The sequence below is a fragment of the Trachypithecus francoisi genome, unplaced genomic scaffold, assembly GCF_009764315.1.
Source record: "Trachypithecus francoisi isolate TF-2019V2 unplaced genomic scaffold, Tfra_2.0 Lachesis_group3, whole genome shotgun sequence".
Taxonomy (NCBI): Eukaryota; Metazoa; Chordata; class Mammalia; order Primates; family Cercopithecidae; genus Trachypithecus; species Trachypithecus francoisi.
The window spans coordinates 87,300,131-87,324,334 of record NW_022681468.1 but is presented as its reverse complement, the minus strand read 5'-3'; the positions used below and the strand labels follow the sequence as shown (position 1 = coordinate 87,324,334).

General features: G+C 44.1%; 1 protein-coding gene across 3 annotated transcripts in view; it reads right to left on the bottom strand.

Annotated features, from left to right (window-relative positions):
• The window catches only part of PCSK6 (proprotein convertase subtilisin/kexin type 6), a 187,647-nt gene that overhangs the window by 95,765 nt on the left and 67,678 nt on the right, over positions 1-24,204 (bottom strand). For all 3 annotated transcript variants that reach the window (XM_033188812.1, XM_033188813.1, XM_033188814.1), the window contains exon 7: positions 716-888. In XM_033188812.1, the coding sequence (XP_033044703.1) occupies positions 716-888 (173 nt within the window). The remainder of the gene's footprint in view (positions 1-715; positions 889-24,204) is intronic.

Here is a 24,204-nt window from a genome sequence, read left to right as displayed (position 1 = left end):
CCTTGCCACCCTGCTTGTAAGAACTGGCTCATCTACAGCCACCCCCTCCCCCTTCCTCAGCCTTCCTGACACACAAGGATCCGGAACCAAAGACCACAGAGTGGCTGGCAGGTGGCCTCGCAGGAGCCTGCCAGCCTCCCCTTGGCCCATCAGCAGAGAAGCATCTTTGCTCTGCCTAGCCCCTTGTGAGGTTCTCCTGGAGAAGTTCGAATTGGGCTGGGCTATGTGCTGGTAGGGGACACCCTGACCACTGCTTCCTGCTGCAGTGGGGCCTGAGTGAGTACATACCCCGCAATGAATGCAGAAAGTTCCACGGCTGGGTATTTCTAAGGGCAGGTGTGCCGAGGCCCCTGCACAGTCCAAGAAACAGGCCAGGGGAGCTGCCTTGGACCCCTGTCACCCACCTGTGTACCCTCTTCAGCCAGGGATAGGCAAACTCCAAGGCAGAGAGGGTTGTGCTAGCAGTGACCACCTGGTTGTCACTGGAACAGCTGTTCTGGAACAAGGCAAAAACACTTCTGCTCTCGTTGGTAAAGAGCCACTTCTCAGACTCCCCAAGTGACTCCTCCACACTGGCCCTGGCACCTGGCACAGCAGAGTCTTCCCAGTCTTGTTTCAGGGCTGTGGCCAGTGTCACTCTGATATTTAATTGTTAAAAATGTTTACTGTCACCCTTGTCCCAGAGTGCTCCCTTGTAGCCCTGGGTTACTCACACCTTTTTAATGCCATACTCGAAAGCCTGCTTAGCCAGTCGGCCGGGCCCGTCCACCGTCTTCCCATCGTCGTCCGGCCCCCAGCTGGCACTGTAAATGTCGATGTAGTTGGGTCTGATGCCCAGCGACTTTGCCTCGACCACATCTGTGACGTCGCCATCCAGCATGCGGATGCCTGAAAGCACAGAGGAGGCTCAATGTCGGCACCCAGCGCTCCGGACACACAGCGATGGGAACCCGGGCCCAGGAAACTCAGACAAGGACACTGCATCACAGAGTCCCTCCCCAGCAGGGGCTGTTCCCTGTCATTTTGCAAAACTGGCTCCTCTTCTCCATGCTGGCTGATGTGAAAGAATTAAAATGACAACTCAGGCCAGGGCAACAAAAGAAACCAAGCTACTTCCCAAAGAGAGAGTTTAGTTTCCCTCAGTGCTATGATGTCCTGCTGGTATCTAAAAATGCATATTTCTGTTTCTTATTTTAAAAAACAAGAACTATAATAATAATAATAATTATTACTTTGAGACAGTCTCACTCAGTCACCTAGGCTGGAGGGCAGTGGTGCAATCTTGGCTCAAAGCAACCTCCACCTCCCGGGTTCAAGTGATTCTCCTGCCTCAGCCTCCCAAGTAGCTGGGACTACAGGCACACACCACCATGCCTGGCTAACTTTTTTATTTTTAATAGAGACAAGGTTTGGCCATGTTGGCCAGGCTGGTCTCGAAAAGTTTCACAACCTTAAGTGATCCACCTGCCTCAAACTCCCAAAGTGCTGGGATTACAGGCGTGAGCCACCACTCCCAGCTAAAACGCACATTTCTATAACGGAACTCCAGAGCCTTTTCAACTCTCCCAGCTGTTGAGAGTTCACATCTGTTTCTCTTTCCTTTATAATTCTACTCTGACGTACAACTTATGATGTACCAAATGATGAGCTTTCAACCTGGAAGACAGAGGCCTGCACTCTAGGTTATAATGGAGGGGACTGGGGTCTTGGACTTCGCTGGCTAGCTCATCTCCATTTGGGTTTGGGATCTATGTTCCCTGGAGGGGTCTTTAGAGGTGGGGACTCCAGCTTCCCCAAGAGCACCGCAAAAAGAAAGGGGTGAGGGGCTCCCACAAATCTCTCCCAATGCCTGCCATCCCAGCCAGAGGCCTCCCTTCTTGCCTCATACTTGGCATCTGCCTTTATCACTGGTTGCCCTCTGCAGCCAGAAAGTCACCCAAACAACAGTGCCTCCCCCAGAGAAGGCATCTGAGAAAGGCCTGGCATGAAACGGGGAAGCAGAGGGGTAATGACAGCCATGGACACACTCTTCCTGGATTCTAGTAGATACAGAAAGTTGACTTCTCTGGGGCTCAGGGAATCTTGCCACCCAAACCTGGGTCAGCTCTCTTCATGGCCATTTGACACCCACAGCTCCCCGCTTAGAGGCCCCTGGGAGCCCGTCACCCACAGGGCCCAGCTCTGTGTGTGTGATGATCATGCCTTCATCAAGACAAATTCTAAATCTTAGAGCTATTTAAGACGCAATGGAAAAGAGGACTTCTTCTGATTGCAAGAATAGTATATGCTCTTGCCCAAGCTTTGGGAAATAGAGAAATAAGCAAAAACATTTTGGCTATTTTATTTTCTTTTTTTGTTTTAGAGATGGGGTCTCATTCTGTCACCCAGGCTGGAATGCAGTGACACAGATCATAGCTCACTGCAGCCTCGAATGCCTGGGCTCAAGCAATCATCCCACCTCAGCCTCCCAAGCAGTGAGGACCACAGGTACACACCACTGCACCTGGGTGGTTATTTTCTTCTAGTCTTTTTCTTTGCCTCTAGCATACACTTTCTTTCCAAATCCTTTTTTTCCCCCACTGAGCTTTATACAGAGCATTCCCCTGTGCCATTAAAGACTCTTCCAAGGCTTAGTGGCTGCAGCTCCCCGCCACCATGCACACACTGCTGGCCCAGGCAGCCTTCCTTCTGAGGTTCACCTTCTGAAGTAGGGGTTCCCCACCTCACCCACACTAGTCTGCGCCTGTTTGTTCTATATCCCAGAATCTACATCAACATGTAGTGCATACTCAAAAGCAGAAACTTTAAATATGATTGACTTTAAAAAACAAAATTGTGACTTTTCCCTGAGGTTAAAAGAGGTGGTGCAGGACTCATGCAGAAGAGTCACAGGAAGGAGACCCTGGAGGTAACACCCTCCCTGGATGCTCAGGGACAAACATTTTATGTGAGTGGAATCCTACTGTCCCATCTACTTAAATGATAATCATGGGTAAGCTGTTTTGATGGAAATTGACAGAAATTGATGGAAATGGATTCAAATGTTCTTGTCCTATAATCTTTCACCCATTAGCACATGGATTATAAACAAATAACTAAATGTACTTCTTGACTTGCCAGGGTAAGAAACTTCCAATCTAAAAGGAATTTGAAGATGATTACGCTGCAGTAAATTCTTCCATTCCATCCATTCATTCTACCCAGTTTTGAAGGTTCAGGTTTCCCTAAGGTTTTCCCCTTAACATATACCCTGAACTTTCCCAGGCATGAATCAAGACAGAGAATACAAGAGTCACCACAGACAGTTCTTGGGCAGCCAGGTAGGGTAGTTGGTAGTGGGAAAGGGAGGACAACTCTAGGGCTCAGCACATTGACCTTAACACTTCGGTGGGACACCAAGATTAACTGGAAATTTCTGCTCCAAAAGCCTGGAATTGTATTCAAAATCAATGTCAGAGAAATTTATACCAAAGCAATAGCAAGGCTGAGGCATAGGAGACATCAGAAGTTCAACAACAGTGCTAGAGCCACTTGGCAGTGTCAGCCAAGTGGGCATGGGCAGTGATTGAGGATGGGGCTGAAGTCATGGGAAGAGCCATCTCTTAATAGCTTGAAGGCCTTAACAAAGAGCAGCAGGAATAAATTTAATTTCCATGTTATCTATCTTCTCTTCTGGCTCCACCTATTTGCCTTCCTCTCTTTCCTACCTCAGTGACCTGGCTGCAGCACGGCCCAGGGAAGCCACCAGTGTCCAGGCACTGAGATAGCACAGGGCAAGTGGACTTAGATGCCTTGATGCCTGCTCCCAAGGGAAGGCCCACAGAGTGGAGCTGTCACCCACAGTGTGCCTCGGAGCCTGCAGGAGGGAGACAGGGCATGCCACGGGTGAAGACCTTGCCTTCACCAACAACTGTGACCAGGTAGTGACTTTGAAGTTCTCCCGTCTCGCTAAGCCTTAGTCTTCTGCATACTGCAATGATGACAGTTATCATATATAGAGGGATGTCAAACAAATGAAATTGGATGATCCAGGTAAAGGGTCTGGCACACATTCAACGTGTGTGTTTGCTGCTAGTTTGACCCCACCGAGCCTCAGTTTTCCCATCTGTAAAAATGGAGGTAGTAACAATAACTGATTGGTTTTTCTTTTTGTTTTCTAAAAACATATGACTTGATAAGCACAAAAGATTGTATGTCACATACACGTTAGTTGTAAAGCCTAATAAAAAAATGGATACCCATGAACCCTCCACCCCTGATGCAAGAACAGGAACATGACCCACTGGGGGCCTCTACTCCTGTGTCCTCCCTGTCACCCCCCGCTTCTCAGAGAAAAATGATCAGAATTTTTGGATTATTCATGCCATTGCCTTTTTTTTTCTGCCCAGGCTGTTGCCCAGGCTGGAGGGCAGTGGCGCCATTTTGGCTCACTGCAACCTCTGGCTCCCAGGTTCAAGTGATTCTCCCTGCCTCAGCCAACCAAGTGGCTGAGATTACAGACACCCACCACCATATGTGGCTAAGTTTTGTGTTTTTTAGTAGAAACAGGGTTTCACCATGTTGGCCAGGCTGGTCTTGAACTCCTGACCTCAGGTTATCTGCCCACCTCACATGCCATTGCTTTTTAAATACTACTAGTTTAATACAATTGTATATATGCTTAAGTGATATATTATTTAATTTTGTTTGTACTGAGAATTAATCCTTTGTTGGTAATACAGGTTACAAAAATCTTCTCCCAGTGTATGCTTGATCTTCTCACTGTGCTTATGGTATCTCTTGATAAACAGAGGTTCTTAATTTTAATAGAGCAAGAGCTCACCTCCCTGTGAAGATCAAAGAGTCATAACAGGGGCCAACCTTCTCTGGGTTTGTTGGCATCTATTGTAAGGTTCCTTCCCCGCTTTTATAGGCAGGGCAGAGCCACCTCTAGGCCCAGCCCACATGGGCTGTAGCATCAGCTCATTGTACTTCCTCCTTTCTGGGTAGAGAGGAGGGGTCGGGTGGACATGAAGTGGGGTGTTTCCCAAACCTTTGGTCCATGTGCCTGGCATCCCATCTCCATGGCGGCAGTGTCAGGGACACTGGGCCCAAGTGTCCAGCTCTCTCAGCTGGGAACCTCCAAGAGAAGGGCCAGGGCCAGGACCAGTGCAAGAGGCTGGCAAGGGCATGGCCCCTGGCAAGATACAGAGCAGCTCACGGCAGGGGGAAGAAAGTGGGGTCAGAGAGTCCTGGGGTGGAATCTCGCTTCTGCATGACCTTGGGCCATGGTCTCAACCTCTCTAAATCATGTTTTCTACAATATTTATCTACCAGGGCAGTTAAGAAGCTTAATGAAAAGCTAAGTTGAGGCCCTGGTCTCGGTACTGCTGGATAAATGGCAGCAGGGTTCTTTTTGCCCTTACATTCGGCCATGGACTCTCCAGGGGAGGAGACCTCACTGGTCACCCAGGGGGTCAAGACCAATTCTGATGCTCTAATGGTGAAACTGATCCTATTCTAGGATTCTCTCTATAAGTTATAGGTGTTGAAATGCCTATTTTTGAACAAGAAGAACGGGATGCCAGGAGACATCCAAAAATACATAAAAACATATGACCAGAATGATTTCCCAACACCTCTCACCATGCTTTTCATCTTGGAAGAAGACTGACTGATGTGTGGGAAAGCAAGCATCATGCGCTTAGATTTTAATGAAGCATCTATTTTCCCCAACACTGACAAGTTGCCAAAAAAGAAAAGGTAAATATTTTCAGTAGAAGCCTGCTGTTCCAACATGAGCTTTAAATGTGAATGGCTCTCTGGAAATGCCAAGGAAAAGAAAAACAGTAATGATTTCTCTAATGAAAAAAGAAAGGCCCATTTACTATAAAATGTCAGATATAAATTTGATTTGGGCAAATCGTTTTGGTGGCATTGATGGCAATGAGCTCCTCATTGTCAGCTTGCTAACAGACTGCTTTTTGGCATGCTGGGTTCAGAGCACAGTGTGGCATAACGAACACGCCTGCCCGGTCCCCTCTAAGGACAAGTCTGTGGGTGTGAGGCAGGAGGAGTGTTGAGTAGAAGGAAGATGGTTGCTTTGGAGAACCTGGTGCCTTTGTGTTTGAGGGAAGAACTCGGGGTGCTATGGGAACCAATCCCCGCACTGACACTTCCAGCTGCCCACAGAAGCTCCATCCAGGAAAGAATCACACCAGTTTGCCTTGCTTTAAATAATACATGCATTCCTATAAAATCTCCTAAACCCAATAATATTTTAAATGCCCTGGGAGAACTTGCTGAAATGAATGATTTTATAAGTCACTTAATTAAGTTAAAAACAAACAAACAAAACTTTAAAAAAGCCACTTTTTTTTCATAGTGACCTGTCTTTCCTCCCTTTCCCCTGCTTCCAACTTTTTTTTTTTTCCCAAGACAGAGTCTCCCTCTGTCATCCAGGCTGGAGAGCAGTGGCGTGATCTCAGCTCACTGCAACCTTGCCTCCCAGGTTCAAGTGATTCTCCTGCCTCAGCCACTGGAGTAGCTGGGATTACAGGTGCATGCCACCACGCCCGGCTAATTTTTCTATTTTTAGTAGAGATGGGGCTTCGCCATGTTGGCCAGGCTGGTCTCAAACTCCTGACCTCAAGTGATCCACCCATCTCGGCCTCCCAAAGTGCTGGGATTACAGGTATGAACCACCATCCCCGGCCTCCTGCTTCTAATGTATGTCTCGACTTTCCAAATAGCAGGCTTGTATAAGGCAAGGTGAACCTATCAACATGCAGCTGGCCCCAGTCAGCATGAGACACAGCCTTTCCCCTGAAAACTTTCTAGGAAGCTCAGCATTAAGAGCAATGGGAAGAACACACCCACACGCCCACACACACATGCACACATGCACATCAACACAAGTCAGCTCTCCTGCCCGGGTGGTTAACGGCTGGAGTAAGGCAGAGAGCAGGACATGCCAGGCCCACTTTTGTTTATTGAGAAGTAATGTATTTTGCCTTCAGCAAATGAATGGCAATGCAGAAGCAATGAACAGCAGCAAATAAAATTAGACTGTCGCTTCCTGAGTGTGACAAATAGGCCTCCCCAGCACATTTCGCTCATTAGCCCTGGGTTTATTTTAGTACGTCCACAGAGAATTATGTTTTGTTTTTGTTTTGTTTTTTCAGTAAAACTATAGCACATTCTGTTCTATGAGCAGCCATTCTGGGCCAAGTAAGGTTTCAACAGTTATTTAGAAATGCTACAATCCTAAAACGTTTCTGTCAACCCTCATTATCACCTAAGACAATAGACACGACTCTCAAATTGCTAACTATGCCCCCACAGGACAGCCTTGTTCTAGGAACTCCAGGGACCTGTGGTCTGCCGAGTTGTCAAGGCAGATCTACGTTCACCATTATGACATCAAGTGTGTGGGACCCACGGGGAATCACCAGGCCAAATCTCTTCCTGCTTCCTGTTCTGTTCCTGATGCCCTGATGGAGCCACTCCACCTCCTTCTATAGTGGAAACGCAGCTATAGCCAGCGGTGTCCTGCACGCAGCCCTGGATCCAGGAGATGTGGTCTGTCTCAGGTCGGGTCCTGTGATAACTAAGACTGGCTTCCCCAGTCTGTGGTCCATGTGTCTGGCATCCCATCTCCATAGCGGTGTCATGGACACAGGTGCCCAGCTCTCTCAGCCAGCAACCTCCAAGAGAAGGGCCACGACCAGTGTGGTCTGGCAAGGGTATGGCCCCTGGCAAGACACAGAGCAGCTCATGGTAGGGTGAAGAGAGCTGGGGTCAGAGAGTCCTGGGGTGTAATCTCGGCTCTGCATGACCTTGGGCCATACTCTCAGCCTCTTTAAATCATGTTTTCTATAACATTTATCTGCCAAGGCAGTTGAGAAGATTAATGAAAAGCTAAGTTGAGGCCCTGGCCCTGGTACTGCATCTGGGCTAACTTCGGTACTACCTATCTTCTCTTCTGGCTCCATCTATTTCCCTTCCTCTTGTATTTTCAGTATCTGATGCTTTGACATCTGGGGCTTGCTGACCCTGGAGAGACTGTTCCTTCAGGGGCTACCCAGTGTCTCGGGATAGTAAACTACCCATCAGGAGTGTGCTTTTCACATGCAAGCCAACTAATCCAGAGTCTGCACCCCAGCCCCCTCCATCACAGGCTCTCACACACCAAGCCACTACTCCCCTAACCTCACCACCCAAGGCCAGGTGTCAGGCAGCTAGGGACAGCTCCTATTCCCCTGAGTCTGCTGAAATTATTCAAACTAGCTGATTCTGAACTTGCCTTCTCTGCCTCACCCACACCTTCCCACAGAAACCATCATAAGGCCTCTGGCCTGTGTTTTCCCCTTTCTCCTGCCTCCTGATGGACCCCAGTACTTCCCTGTGTGGCCCTGCATGCAGTACTGGGACACATCCTCTTGGGAACTGTAACAAACCACCTTTTCAATGCATGGCAGTGGTCTCCTCATCAGCTGGCCTTGCCAAACCTAAATAATAAGGAAAACTATTGTATATATTTAAATAGATCTCTCTTTGATAATTGGATCCTATTGATTCTTCAGAGAACAATATAAAACTGGAAAAGCCTTAGCCATGGTCTAGAGATTTGACATCTAGGCTGACCCTTTCATGGTCTTCCTACTAGGGAATGAGGGCTGGAGAACAGAAGTGCATGGCCCAGGCACTCACAGGGAGCCAGGGAGAGCCGGCAGCTTGGGACGCAGGACAGGACAGCAGGCTTCTGAGCCAGACGGAGAACCTGTACATCTGCACCGCACATGAGGACGGCAAGGAACCCCAGAGGAGGCACACGTGCAAAGAAAGCAAACTCATGTCCTGAATGGACCTCTGAAGGAGACATGGACGGTGAAAAGGAGACGTTCACGCCGCCATGAACAAAGGCCACCCTGGAGCTTGTTTCTAAGACTTAGCATGCTCTCTTCCGTCTCTTCGCTTCTTTCTTATGTACACCCAGGAAGAAAGCCTCTCAGCAGCCATCTCGGGATCTGTGCAGCCCACAGCATTCGAGAGCCAGCCTCACCCATCCTCTGTGCGTGTCTGCAGGAGGGCAGGAGGGCAGCCTGTGGAGGGCACGGCCACCAGGGAGACACAAGGCAGAAGGGGCTATGCCAGTTCTTGCCCATCTCCTCCTTCCTATGGCTCCTGCTTAGCCTGGGGATGCTCAGATCTAGCAGGCAGGGGCCTTGGATAAGGATGTGTCGGGGGGAGGTGAGGGACAAGGAAGTGGGGAACCCCTGCTCCCTGATAGCACCAGCTCCTAATATTCACCAAATCCCCCCAAACCCCCCAGTGCATTTTAAATCCTCTTGCAGTTGAAAATGCACTGGGAACCTTTGAAGATTAATCTACAGCTTAAACTGTTCTCTTAAAATGCTCACAAGCCTAAACTGCTTAATGGAAACACTAATGCGACTGAATTCTGTGACTCAGAATTAACATAATTAACCAATTTATGGGCATGGATTAATTTAGCTGTTATGTACTTAACATTTTTGTGTTTATGAAAGGAAAAACAGGATTCAGTTCCCCAATCAAAATATGGAGCAAAAACGCCAACAGGAACCTAGTCGCTGCTGTTTACTTTTCCTTCCCAGAAACAAGGTAAACACGCTCTGAAAAGATGCGCCTACGTCCGGGGGCCTGAGCTGGGGAGCTTTTCTGTTTGTCAGGTGGGAGGGCTCCCTGCGGTCTCCAGCTGCCCTGCTCCCTTGCTGTAGGCCCCAAATGCAGCCTACTCCAGACCCACCTCAGGGATCCTGCCCTGTGGGCTGGCGATGCTTGTCAAAAGCAGGGAGGCTGGGCACAGTGGCTAACGCCTGTAATCCCAGCACTTTGGGAGGCTGAGGCGGGCGGATCACAAGGTCAGGAGATTGAGACCTTCCTGGCTAACACAGTGAAACACTGTCTCTACTAAAAATGCAAAAAATTAGCTGGGTGTGGTGGCGGGCACCTGTAGTCCCAGCTACTCGGGAAGCTGAGGCAGGAGAACGGCGTGAACCCGGGACGGGGAGCTTGCAGTGAGCTGAAATCGTGCCACTATACTCCAGCCCGGGCGGCAGAGCGAGACTCTGTTTAAAAAAAAAAAAAAAATGTAGGGAAACTATACCATAATGCAGTGTCCCTCATGACACCCCTCCTGCCTTAGGAAAGTGTCTGAATCTTGTTAAGTATCAGCACATGTGAGGAACTTGCTAAAGGGTAGAAGCCTGGTAAAGTTAAAGGGGTGAGGGCCCCACTCACCTGCCCTGTATCTTGCAAACTTCCCTGAGACAGCAGGTTCCACTCCGGCTAAGCCAGCACACCTGGCTCCCCAGCAAGCTTTTCTGAGGATGCCGCATGGGGCACGAAGCCAGGAGGACCTGGTGCAGTGGATGGGCTCACATCCTCAGCCTGCATTCTAGGAGGGACCTTCACATGGTTTTTTTTTTTTTTTTTTTTGAGTTAGAGTCTTGCTCTGTTGCTCAGGCTGGAGTGCAGTGCCACAATCATGGCTCAGTGCAGCTTCAAACATCTAGGCTTAAGAGACCTCCCTGCCTCAGCTTCCTGAGTGGCTAGGATTACAGGCATGAGCCACCATAGCTAATTTTTAAATTTTTTGTAGACACAGGATCTCACTATGTTGTTGAGGCTGGTTTCAAACTCCTGGCCTCAAGTGATCCTCCTGCCTTGGCCTCCCAAAATGCAGGGATTTTAAGTGTGAGCCACTATGCTTGGCCAGGGCCTTTACAATTCTGCAGGCCCCAGCAGGAAGGACTTGCCATGCAGCTCAGCCTGCACTCACCTTGTAGGTGAGCTGATGGCAGTGGAGGCAGCCAAGTCTGAGAGCCCCCAACCACCAATGCCACCCTGAAGCAGATGGGCTGGGAGGGAAGGAGCATTAGAGAGAGAGAAAGAAGGAGAACTATGTGCCAGGCCAAAATTAAAAAGACAAAAAGGTGAACGGAGCGAGAGAGGAAAGAAAGAATGAATGAGAAGAGGGGCTAGGAAATGCCTGCTGCCCTCTCTCGCTCCCTCCTATGCTGCTCCCATTATCGTAATTTTTTAGGCCAGGAGGAAGAGGCGAGGCCAAGATATGCTTGGAAGGAATCAGAATTCAGTCAAGAAGAATACAGTTATACACTGTGAAGGCTTCCCCTTCTGCTTCTGTTTCTGGCCACTGGGCTTGGTGGCACCTGTTCTCATCTGGTCACCATTATGTCCTAGCATCAGAGGGCTACGATTGCAAAGGTGGAATCCAGGCTTCAGGGCAACAGGCCTGAGCTCAAGCCTCTGCTCTGCCTCTTGGCAGCTGAGTGAACCCGGACGTGGCAATCCATCTCTCTGTTAGTCTCCCCTTGTGGGAAACGGCCAAGATAACGTCCAATGCACAGACGCCCACTAAGAACTGGATGCAAAGATGACTACAAGTGCTTGGCAATCAACAGCAATCAGCAAGAGGTGTCGCCATCTGCATCACAGTGAAAAGACTCGGGACACCCAACCCAGGAGGAAGACTGAGCACGCAGCCTACCTCTCCCCAGGGCCTGGATCCCTAGGAATAAAACTTAAAACGAACAAATCTGAACCAGCCCTGGGAAACGAGATCAGCAGAGACAAGCTGCCTTGAGGCACTGAGGAAAGACCGGAAGTGGAGGGCATCAGGTGGCAGCAGGAGGTGGTGTCCTGGCAGGAGGACATCTGAGTGCGGAATGATTCCAGAGCTGAGGAAGGTGCCAGGCCAGGTGTGTAGGGACAGGAGGAGCCCCAAACAGGCCTCGGAGTAAGGAGCCAGGGTGGCAGGTCAGCTGCCTCAGCCTCCAGGCTGAGTGGGGACAGCAGCAGACTCATCTTGAGGCTGATGCAGTGAGACAGGGTCCCGAGGCCAGAGCACCAGGATGATGCCCTGGGAGCGGGGAGTCTTTCTAGCACCCTCTCAGAAATGCTATCCAGGAACAGGTCCCTCCACTCCACATCACAGAAAGACCCCTGCCATCAGACCAGACAACCACCCACAGCCACATGTGGGTCTGTGAGCACATGCAGGGGTGGACAACCAAGAAGTAGCCCATGTTTGAGGAAAACCAATCCCAAGAAAGAGGGGCACCCAGTTAAAAAGCAATATGAACCAAACCAGAGGGACCCGAGGAGACAGGGCTATAGAACAAATGGAAAAAACCACACACAATAAGTAGGCCAAATGCCATGGTAAGGAACCGTGGCACCACCCCCACCTACGGCAGCACAGCCTGAGTGGTGAGCCTAGACCTCCACCCACGTGAGGATGAAATGAGGCGTCCAACCCTGCTGCTGGGGCATGTCAGGAAACAGCAGGTAGGAAGCAGGGCTTTTACCCCCAGCCACCTCAAAAGGGGCCCACTTGCGTGGTGCCAGCAGATACCATGCCATGAACCTGGTCTTCCAACCACACCCAGCAGTAACAAAGTGTCCGCTCCCTCTCCTGGAGTTGTGTCAGGATGCCTGGTGGAGAGTCAGAAGCCTCACTGTTGCTCACAGTAATGAGGGGACCTGCACTGTGGGGTCATGGGAGGCACATGGGGAGTAGGAACCCCCGCCCCTACTCAGCACTGATGAGGAGCCTTCCCACCCTTGGGTATCAGTGGAGGGTGAATGGGGGCCCTGGACATACCTACATCTGGCAATAATGAAATGGTACCCCTTGTCCTCTGCAGCAACAGTGCCAGAGAGAGCCAGCTGAAACAGAAGGCTGAAATCAGGTATAGCCTCATAACATAATGAGAAAATGTACAGGTTTCAAAGGAATATCACATGTCATTCCAAGAACAACTAGGAAGATCTCAAATGCATAAAGAAAGACAATCACTGATGCCAACATGGAGGAAACAGGGATGCTGGAACCATCTGACAAACGTTTTATTCATTTTCTTCCTTTTCTTAGGTTTACCTTTTAAAATTATTTTTAATTTTTAAGGATATATTAGTTGTATATTAATAAAGATTTTAAAGAGGCCATGATAAAAACACCTAGGTGAGCAATTACAAATATGCCTAAAACAAATGAAAAAATAGAAAGTCTCAATAAAGAAACCGAAAGTTTCAGCAAAGAAACAGAAGATACAAAGAGGAACCAAGTAGAATTATTAGAACTGAAAATACAATAATCAAAAAGTTCAGTGGATGGGCTCAATAATAGAACCCACAGGACAGAAGAAAGAGCGAATTAGAAATTAAAAAATATACACATAGAATTACCTAATCTGAACAACATAAAGAAAAAAATTTTTTAAATATGAACAGAGTATTAGGGACTTGCGAGACTATAACAAAGATCTAAACTTCATGTCACTAGAGTGGACAAGAGGAGAGGGAAAAGGGCCAGGCATGGTGGCTCACACCTGTAATCCCAGCACTTTGGGAGGCCAAGGCAGGAGGATTGCCTGTGCCCAGGAGTTCGAGGTTACAGTTCGCTATGATCGCCCCTCTGCACTCTAGCCTGAGCAACAGAACGAGACCCATCTCAAAAAAATAAATAAATAAAAGAAGAAGAAGAAGAAGGAGAGGAAAAAGAAGTGGGGGCTGGAAAAGTTCTCAAAGAAATAATGGCTAAATGCTCTCCAAATTTGGCAAGAGATATAAACCTACGGATTCACCAAGTTTACTTTCAAGTTTTCTAAATTACATTTGATGGTTGAAGCAAAAATTACAACACTGTCTGATGTGGTTCTAAATGAATGTATGTTTGAGATGTATGTATATTACAAACATAAATGGGAGAGAATAATGGGATATAAAGGAAGGTAAGGCTTCTATACCTCACTCACGCTGGTAAAGTGACAACATCCATAAAATTGATTGTGATAAGTTACGTGTGTATAATACCAAGGGAAGCCACTAAAAAAGCTATACAGGAAGATATACTCAGAAACATTATACACAAAGTGAAATTCTAAAAAATGTTCAAGTAACCCACAGGAAGGTGGAAAAAAAATAGAGAAACTAAATACAGAGGAAAAAAAAGAGAAGGTAAAATGGCAGACTTAATCCCTAATGTATCAATAATTACATTAAATATGAACTATCTAAATACAGTAATTAAAAGAGATTGGCAAGTGAATCTAAAAACATTGCTAATGTTTGACAGCAGACTAGGGGGCTATAGTTAGCAACAATACATATTTCAATGTAGAAGAGAGGACTTGAAATGTTACCAACACATTGACATGATAAATACCCAAGATGACGGATACCCCAAACATCTTGATCATTCTACATTCTATGCATGTAGAAAACATTCACATGTACCTCACAAATATGTAAAATACTGTTTATCAACAAAAGAAAAAAAAGAGGCAATTTCTACTATATTGTACTCTCTAACAAAATTTTTATAAAAGAAAAATAAATAAATAAAAACATGGCCCAAATATATGCTATCTACAGGAGACTCAATTCAAATATAACAATATAGGCAGGCTGAAAGCAAAAAGATGGAAAAATATATACCATACAACCATTAATCAAAGGAAAGTAGGAGTAGCTATATTAATATCAGATAAAGTAGACTTCACAGCAAAAAAATTTACCTGAGACAGACAGACACCCCTTATCAGCAACACTGAATTCCAGAGACCATGGGGTAAGATTTTTAAAATTATGAGTGAAAATTATTTTGAACTTAAAGTCAAAACCTAGCCAAATTTGTACGGAGAAAATAATGACATTTTTAGACTTCAAGGACTCAGAAAATTTACTATCTATATAACCATTCATACATATAGCAAGCACTCAAAATATCTTTTAAGAGAATGACTAATTTAATAGATGAGAAAATCTAGTAAAATAAAAAATTCACATAACAAAAAGATGTAAGAAAAAAGAAACGATGGTGACCAAAGAAATTAGTTAGATTTTATACTTAAGCTCACATAATTGTTGATGCATAATGTAAAGTTGTTAAAAATAATATGGAGTTAAAATTTTGAATGATCCCAATTCAAGGAGGTGATGACGGAGAGAAGATGGCAGAGGAATGGAGCTATGGTAAGTTTCTTATGTTGCTCAGGTGAAAGAGTTAAGTATTGATTAGTGCTAAACACTGTAGAGAAATATAAATTCCAATAACTATGCTTAAAGAGTAACAGAATAACAGATTTAGAATGTAAAAATTTCAACCCATTAGAATGAAAGAAAAGAGAAGAAACTACTTCTAACCAGCAAAAGGAAGGTAAAGATGGATTGGTAGACGGATGGATGGATGGATGGATGGATAAATAGATAAAAACAAAATACAATAATAGAAATAAATCCAAAGATATATGAAATCAGCACATGTATGAATATAACAAAGTCCTTCTTTAAAGAGACTCTTCAATTGTGTTAAAAATATAAATCCAGATACATGCTGCTTATAAAACCAACATTAGAAATAAAGAATATATGAGAAAAAGGATAACATAATTTAGCAAGTGTGCTACTTTTATCAATCAAAGTACAGGTGTTACATCAGCCAAGGTACAATTAAAGGCAAAAACGAGACAGAGAGGATTTTATAGTGATGAAGATTCATTATACCTTGTAATGTACCTTGTAACATAGCTATAAAATGTGTACAGCAAAAATGGAAAGAAACTGACACATCCATAATCATCATGGAAACCAGCATCCCTTCTCAGAAATAGATCAGGTAGACAAAAAGAAAGACTCCAGAACTTTTGAATGAACTTGATAGAACACACAGGTGACAGAGGCTGATGCCAAAAGGTATCAGGCAGGCAGGGTAAATGGCTAAAGCAGCCGGGTCTGTGAAGGCCACCTGGGGATGGGTGGACTGCCCTTTGAGTTAGGAGCAATCGCAGCCAACTGTTGCCATTAAGGAATGAGGGCTCAGCATAGCCAAAGCTGCTAAGCTTTCACAGAAAGCCCCAAATCCATATTTTTACATAAAATACTGTGATTTGTAAATGTTTGCTCAAGTTTTCAAAAATATACTTGTGTGAGTCAAACAAAACATGTCTGCAGGCCAAAGGCAGCTTATGAGCTACCAGTTGCAATCCCTAATCTGATACAGATTTTTTTACTCAATGAGCATAGAATAAAAATACTCTTCAAACACTGATATAGTTCGGCTGTGTCCCCACCCAAATCTCAACTAAAATTAAATCTCCCAGAATTCCCACAGGTTGTGGGAGGGACTCAGGGGGAGGTAATTGAATCATGGGGGCCAGTCTGTCCTGTGCTATTTTCGTGATCGTGAATAAGTCTCACAAGATTCTGATGGGTTTATCAGGGGTTTCTGCTTTTGCTTCCTCCTATTTTTCTCTTGCCACCACCATATAAGAAGTGTCTTTCGCCTCCCACCATGATTCTGAGGCCTCCCCAGCCATGTGGAAATGTAAGTCCAATTAAATGTCTTTTTCTTCCTAGTCTCGGAAATGTCTTTATCAGCAGCATGCAAATGGACTAATACAGTAAATTGGTACCCATAGAGTGGGGCGTTGCTGAAAAGATACCCAAAAATGTGGAAGCAACTTTGGAACTGGGTAACAGGCAGAGGCTGAAACAGTTTGGAGGGCTCAGAAGAAGACAGGAAAATGTGGGAAAGTTTGGAACCTCCTAGAGATTTGTTGAATGGCTTTGACAAAAATGCTGAGAGTGATATGAACAATAAGGTCCATGGTCAGGTGGTCTCAGATGGAGATGAGGAACTCGTTGGGAACTGGAGCAAAGGTGACTCTTGTTATGTTTTAGCAAAGAGACCGGCAGCATTTTGCCCCTGCCCCAGAGATCTGTGGAACTTTGAACTTGAGAAAGATGACTTACAGTATCTGGCAGAAGAAATTTCTAAGTAGCAAAGCATTTACAAGGTGACTTGGGTGCTGTTAAAAGCATTCTGTTTTAAAAGGGAAGCAGAGCATAAAAGTTCAGAAAATTTGCAGCCTGATGACGCAGTAGAAAAGAAAAACCCATTTTCTGAGGAGAAACTCAAGCCAGCTGCAGAAATCTGCATAAGTAACAAGAAACCTAACATTAATCCCCAAGACCATGGGAAAATGTCTCCAGGCCATGTCAGAGACCTTCACAGCAGCCCCTCCCATCAGAGGCCCAGAGGCCCAGGAGGAAAAAAGTAGTTTCATGGGCCAGGCCCAGGGTCCCTGTACTATATGCAGCCTAAGGACTTGGTGCGCTGTGTCCCAGCCACGCCAGCCGTGGCTGAAAGGAGCCAATGTACAGCTCGGGCTGTGGCTTCAGAAGGTGGGAGCCCCAAGCTTTGGCAACTTCCACATGTGTGTTGAGCCTGCAGGTGCACAGAAGTCAAGAATCGAGGTTTGAGAACCTCCACCGAGATTTCAGAAGCTGTAGGGAAACACCTGGATGCTCAGGCAAAAGTTCGCTGCCGGGGTGAGGCCCTCATGAAGAACTTCTGCTAGGGCAGTGCAGAAGGGAACTGTGGGGTCAGAACCCCCACAAAGAGTCCCTACTGAGGTACTGCCTAGTGGAGCTGTGAGAAGAGGGCCACCATCCTCCAGACCCCAGAAGGGTAGATCCACTAGCAGCTTGTACCATGTGCCTGGAAAAGCTACTACATATCCCTTGCTATTCTCGTGATAGTGAATAAGTCTTATGAGATCTGATGGGTTTATCAGGGGTTTCTGCTTTTGCTTCTTCCTCATTTTTCTCTTGCCGCCACCATGTTAAGAAGTGGCTTTCACCTCCCGCCATGATTCTGAGGCCTCACCAGCCATGTGGAACTATAAGTGCAATTAAACCTCTTTTTGTTCCCAGTCTTGGGTATGTCTTTATCAGCAGTGTGAAAACAGACTAATGCAAACATCCACTGGCATATTTACAAAAACTGAACATGTATCAGGACACAAAGATATTCTCCATAAATCCAAAAGACAGAAATTATACAGAACATTCTCTGATCCCAGTGTAATAAAGTTAAAAATTAACAACAAAAGGAGCATCAGAAATCTATGCAGTTGAAAAATTTTATAAATCTCTTCTAAATAACTCCTGGGTTAAAGAGAAAAATCTAAGCTGAAACGTACAATTATTTGGAAATATATAGCAATAAAAGCACTATATAATTAAACTAGTAATAGGTGATGAAAGGAGAACATATGAATTTTTATTTATTAGAACACATAAAATCCTGAAAATAAAGAACTAAATACACATTCCATTCAAGGAGTTAGAACACAACAAATTTAAAAGCTGAAGGAATTAATAAATAAGAAAAAGCAGTCATTTATGAGGTAGGAAATAAAGGAACTCGATTTTTTTTTTTAAAAACCTAGTTCTCTGCAAAAGCCTGTTTTTTTATTTTTACTTATACTATTTTTTATAATTTTAACTTTTACTTTGGATTCGGGGGTATATGTGAAAATTTATTACATGGGTATATTGTATGACACCGAGGTGAAGAAACCTATTTTATTAAAAATAGAAATTTTTCATCAACCAAGGGAAAAAAGAGGAGACATCACAAATAAGATTAGAAACAATTATAACTATAAAAATGGAGATATATTTTTAAATTATGAGAATGATATTAAATTTACATTATATATTTGAAAATCTTGAAAAATTGATGATTTTCTAGGAAGATTTAATTACAAAAACTTCCTCAAGAAGAAACAGAAAACCTGAATAGGTTTAGTGCTTTTGAAAGTCACCACATCCAGACTAGTTAATCAGCTCTACCAACACTTCAGAAATCAGGCACTATCCACAATATATTAACTGTTTCAGAGCACAGTAAAAGAAAATTTCCTAACTCATTCTAGGAGACTGGCATAACTCTGATAAACAAGCTAGAGAGAAACATCACAAAACAGAAACTGTAATTCTATCCATTTTATAAATAAAGATGTAAAACCACACAGAAGATACCAACAGTTGATTGCAGATGTATTAAAAAAACAATATTCATGATCAAATGGAACTTATTTCAAGAATGAAATAAAAAATTTCCAATTTAGGAATTTTTTTTTTTTTTTGACAAAGTCTTACTCTGTCACCCAGGCTGGATTGCAGTGGCGCCATCTCAGCTCACTACAGCCTTCATCTCCCAGGTTCAAGCGATTCTCCTGCCTCAGCCTCCTGAGTAGCTGGGATTACAGGGGCCTGCCACTATGTCTGGCTAATTTTTGTATATTTAGTAGAAATGGGGTTTCAACATTTTGGCCAGGCTGGTCTCGAGCTCCCGACATCAGGCGATCCACCCACTTTGGCCTTCCAAAGGGCTGGGATTATAGGCGTGAGCCACCGTGCCTAGCCCAGTTTAGGAAATCTGTTAATGTAACTTATTACACTACACAGATTAAACAATAAAATTGAAAAAATATAATAATCTCAATAGATACTTTTAAGAATTCAACATTCATTCCTGATCAAATCTCTTAGAAATCTAGGAATATAATAAAATTTTCTCAACTTGATAAAGGGTAACTACAGGGAAGACACTGACAAATGGCATAAAACTAGAAGTATTCCTGTATTAAGTCAGAAATCAAGAAGAACCTATAACCAACACTATTCAATATTCATCAGGAACTCCTACATATTCAAATAGGCAAGCAAAGAAATGAGAGTTATTAATATTAAAGAGAGAAAACCACCATTATATTTACAGAGAGCTATTACATACATCCAGAAAAGCCAAGAGAATCCAAGGGAAAACAACAGCACCCATAGAGATCAATAAGGTGACCAGAAACAAAACCCAACATACAAAAATCAATAGCTTTCCTATATCCATTTCAATAATGACCAATTAGAAATATAATTTTTTTTAAAAACCTAGATCTATATCTAATAAGAAATTTATAAAATCGATATGGAGGAAGTGATAAAACTTTAAAAAACAATGTAAAAGAAGACCTGAAGAAATAAAAACATACCATGCTCCTGGGTGGGAAGACTCAATATTGTAAAGATGTCATTCTCCCCCAATTAATCTATAATTTCCAAGCACTCCCAATCAAAATCCCAACAGGGTTTTTTTTTTTGTTTTTTTTTTAAATGTAACTTGACAAGCAGATTCTCAAGTTCATCTGAAAGAGAAAATGTGCAAGAATAGCAAAATAATTTTTGAAAAGGAACCATAAGAGAAAATTTGCCCTATCAGTTTCCAAAAAACAAAAACAAAACCCCAAAACTCTCCTAAACTGTAATAATTTAAAGTGTGGTATTGTTAGGGCTTATGAAGGAACTGACTAATGAAACGTAAGGGCAGACCCAGTGTCCATATGGGTCTAGGGTGTGATGAGGGCCACATGTGGCAATCACCAAATATTGATTTGCGGGGATCTCTCCTTCACACTGCTCACAGAAATAAATTCCATATGGATCAAAAAGCTAAACCGAAAGGCCAGGTGTAGTGGCTCACACCTGTAATCTCAGCACTTTGGGCAGCTGAGGTAGGTGGATCACCTGAGGTCAGGAGTCCGAGATCAGCCTGGCCAACATAGTGAAACACCATCTTTACATAAAAAATACAAAAAAATTAGCCAGGCATGGTGGCCGGCACCTGTAATCCCAGGTACTTGGGAGGCTGAGGCAGGAGAATCACTTGAACCCAGGAGGCGGAGGTTGCAGTGAGCAGAGATCGGGCTGCTGCACTCTAGCCTGGGTGACGGAGTGAGACTCTGTCTCAAAAAAAAAAAAAAAAGAAAAAAAAAGTTAAACAGAAAAGAGAAAACCACAAAAGTTTTAAGAGAAACTACTGTCCTAAAACTGTAAGTTTTTAGAGGAAATACAGAATAGGTTTACTATCTTGGGCAAGATCCCAAACTCAAGAATCATGAAGGAAGATGAACAAATTTGACATCATAAAAACTTTGTTTTTTTTGAGACAGGGTCTCACTCTGTCACCCAGGCTGGAGTGCAATGATGCAATCATGGCTCACTGCGGTCTCGACCTCCTAGGCTTATGCAGTCCTCTCACCTCAGCCTCCCAAGTAGCTGGGACTACAGGCACGTGCCACCTTGCCCAGCTAAATGTTTCAAATTTTTTGTAGAGACAGAGTTATCACACCATGTTGACCCGGTTGGTCTCAAATTTCTGGGCTCAAGAGGTCTTCCCGCCTTGATCCCCAAAGTGCTGGGATTACAAGTGTGAACCACTATGCCCAGCCCATAAAAACTTTAAACAGATTTTGATTAAAAAATTATATATGAAAGGGGGGCACAAACCATCACTGTACAGCTTGACAACTTAATAAAAAATTAAAGTATCTCTAAAATGAAAGACATCAGGGACCAGTGAACACACAGGGGTACACCACTACCCCTCTGTGGAAACAATGAAGATGACACGTGCCTCTGTGGATTCCTGAGAATGTAACATTTCTCCCCAAGGTAGGTGCTAATGCACCTGAAGGCAACATGACTAGGGAAACTGGGGGCTGAAGGAGTGTATTCTTTTCTTTTTCTTTTTTTTTTTTTTGAGACAGAGTCTCACTCTGTTGCCTAGGCTGGAGTGCAATGACATAACCTTGGCTCACCAAAATCTCCACCTTACAGGTTCAAGCAATTCTCCTGCCTCAGCCTCCCAAGTATCTGGGATTATAGGTCCCCACCACCACACCCAGCTAATTTTTGTATTTTTAGTGGAGACGGGTTCACCATGTTGGCAGGCTGGTCTGGAACTCCTGACCTCAGGTGATCTGCCCACCTCCACCTCTCAAAGTGCTGGGATTACAGGCATGAGCCACCATGCCTGGCTATTTCTTAATATAATTTGGACAGTTCCTCTGTTTCTTTCATTTGATTTAATTATTTTTATGTGACAACATTTATAAGGAATACACAGTTTTACAAAGAAAACTGGTTAAACTATGTCTACAGGTTTTTTGACACCTTTCTATTCAAAAGGTGCAACCAAATTTCTCTCCCCTTGGGTGTATGCTAAACTTAGTGATCCATTTCTAATACACAGAGAATGGCTGAAGAGATGGTGCGTGACTTCTGAGATGAGGTCATAAAAGACACTGCTGATCTGGTTTTGTTTTTTCTCCTGAATCACTCGTTATGAGGGAAGCTAGTTACCACGTTATGGGGACACTCAAGCAACCCTCTGGAAAGGTACACATGGTGGGGAATCAGGGACTCCAGCCAACAGCCCCGTAAGTAACTCATCTTGGAAGTGAATCCTCCAGACTCAGTCAAGTCTTCAGACTACAATCACAGCCAACAGCTTGACTGGTACTTCATGAGTGACCCTGAACCAGAAACATTCAGCAAAGCCACTATCTGTGCTGGAAAACAAGTGTTTGTTGTTTTAAGCAGCTACATTTTTAGAATGACTGCCATGCAGCGACAGATAACTAATATACAATCTAATTGATAAAGAACTATAAACCACAAGTTTTAAGTTCAACAATGACAGAGTTGCATATATCAGACTAACTCTTCTTATTAAAGATAACAATTATAAACTCTGAACAAAATAGTTACTTAGAAAAAATTAACTTTTTAAGAGCACTGAAGAACGACCAGAAAAAGGCAGAGGGTAGGCAGGGGATTCAATTCTTGACAAACCATACTGGGTATGATCCAAGTTGACATGACTTTTCCTCTTGAGAGAAATTTCCATTTCTTTTGGTGCAGAGAGGCTAGAACTCAAATACTAAAGCACAGTAAAGTGTTATCTTATTCTCCAGAGGAGTCAGGGGATAGAGTTTGGGACTGTCAGAGCAGCCAGAAATCGAGAGGAGAAATCTCAGAAAGGAGAGAACTACAGAAGAGAACATATAAACTCCTCACAATCACTTGGCTGAACCCTGAACTATACATGGGCCACCCTCTAAGAAGTCCAGTAGGAAAACAACAGCTGAGAGGCTGGATGAGCTGAGCAGATATTTCAGCTGCTGCTCACTACAGGGCAGTCCATTTAGAGTTTGAGACTTGCTAAGTTAGAGGTCTGGGTTTAAACATTTCAGGCTTTCCATTGAAATACCAAAAGGGTCATAGTCTAGGAGAACAGACTAGATCCTGGGGCTAAAGGACTTTCCCTAAGGCTATGAGCAAATCAGAAAGATAACCATTAAAAGAAAGAATAATCAGGTCTCCACAAGCTCACATTTAACCAACTGCTAGAACGAAACTTAATGGTATTCAAAGACAACAGAATTCAGAGTCTCTAGATGTAACAGTATCTACCACACAATAAAAATTACTAGACATATGCAAAGAAAGAGAAATATATGACCCACTGTAAAGAGAAAAATCAGTCATTATAAACATACTCCTAAAATGACCTAGATATTGGAATTAAGTGCAAAAGACTTTAAAGTATTTCTTATAAACATGTTAAAGAGTCTAAAATAAAAGATAGATATAATGAGGGAAGAGATGGAGACACAGGAGGGATTTGGAAACAGTAAAAAAAAAAAAAAGAGTCAAATGGAAATCATAAGACAGAAAAGTAAACATCTGAATTTTTTTTTTTGAGATGGAGTCTTGCTCTGTCACCCAGGCTAGAACGCAGTAGTATGATCTCAGCTCAATGCAACCTCCACCTCCCAGGTTTAAACCAATTCTCCTGCCTCAGCCTCCCGAGTAGCTGGGATTATAGGCGCATGCCACCATACCTGACTGACTGATTTCTGTATTTTCAGTAGAAATGGGGTTTCATCATGTTGACCAGGCTGGTCTCGAACTCCTGACCTCAGGTGATCCACCCACCTCAGCCACCCAAAATGCTGAGATTACAGGTGTGAGCCACCATGCCCAGCCCTGAAAACTTTTTAAAGACCAGACTGAACACAACAAAAAAAGGAAGGATTAGTTAACTTGAAGTTCAATAAAAATCATCCCATTTGAAACAGAGAAAAAAGGGTTAAAAAAAATGAACAGTACCTCAGTAAACTGTGAGGTGTATTAAGCAATCTAACAACTATAACTGTGCCCACAGAGAGTAGAAAGAAAATAGAACTAAAAATTTTGAAGAAATATTGACATTTTTCCCCCAAATTTTCTTTAAAAAGAATAATCCACTAAGAAGCACAGAAAACTCAAGCTGGAATTAATATGAAGAAAACTACACAAAAGAATGTTAGAGCCACAGGCAAAGCACAGATATTTAAAAAAATAAAACTATGAAAGCAGCTATAGGGACGGGCCATGGTGGCTCATGCCTGTAATCCCAGCACTTTGGGAGGCTGAGGTGGGAGGATCACTTGAGGCCAGGAGTTTGAGACCAGCCTGGGCAACATA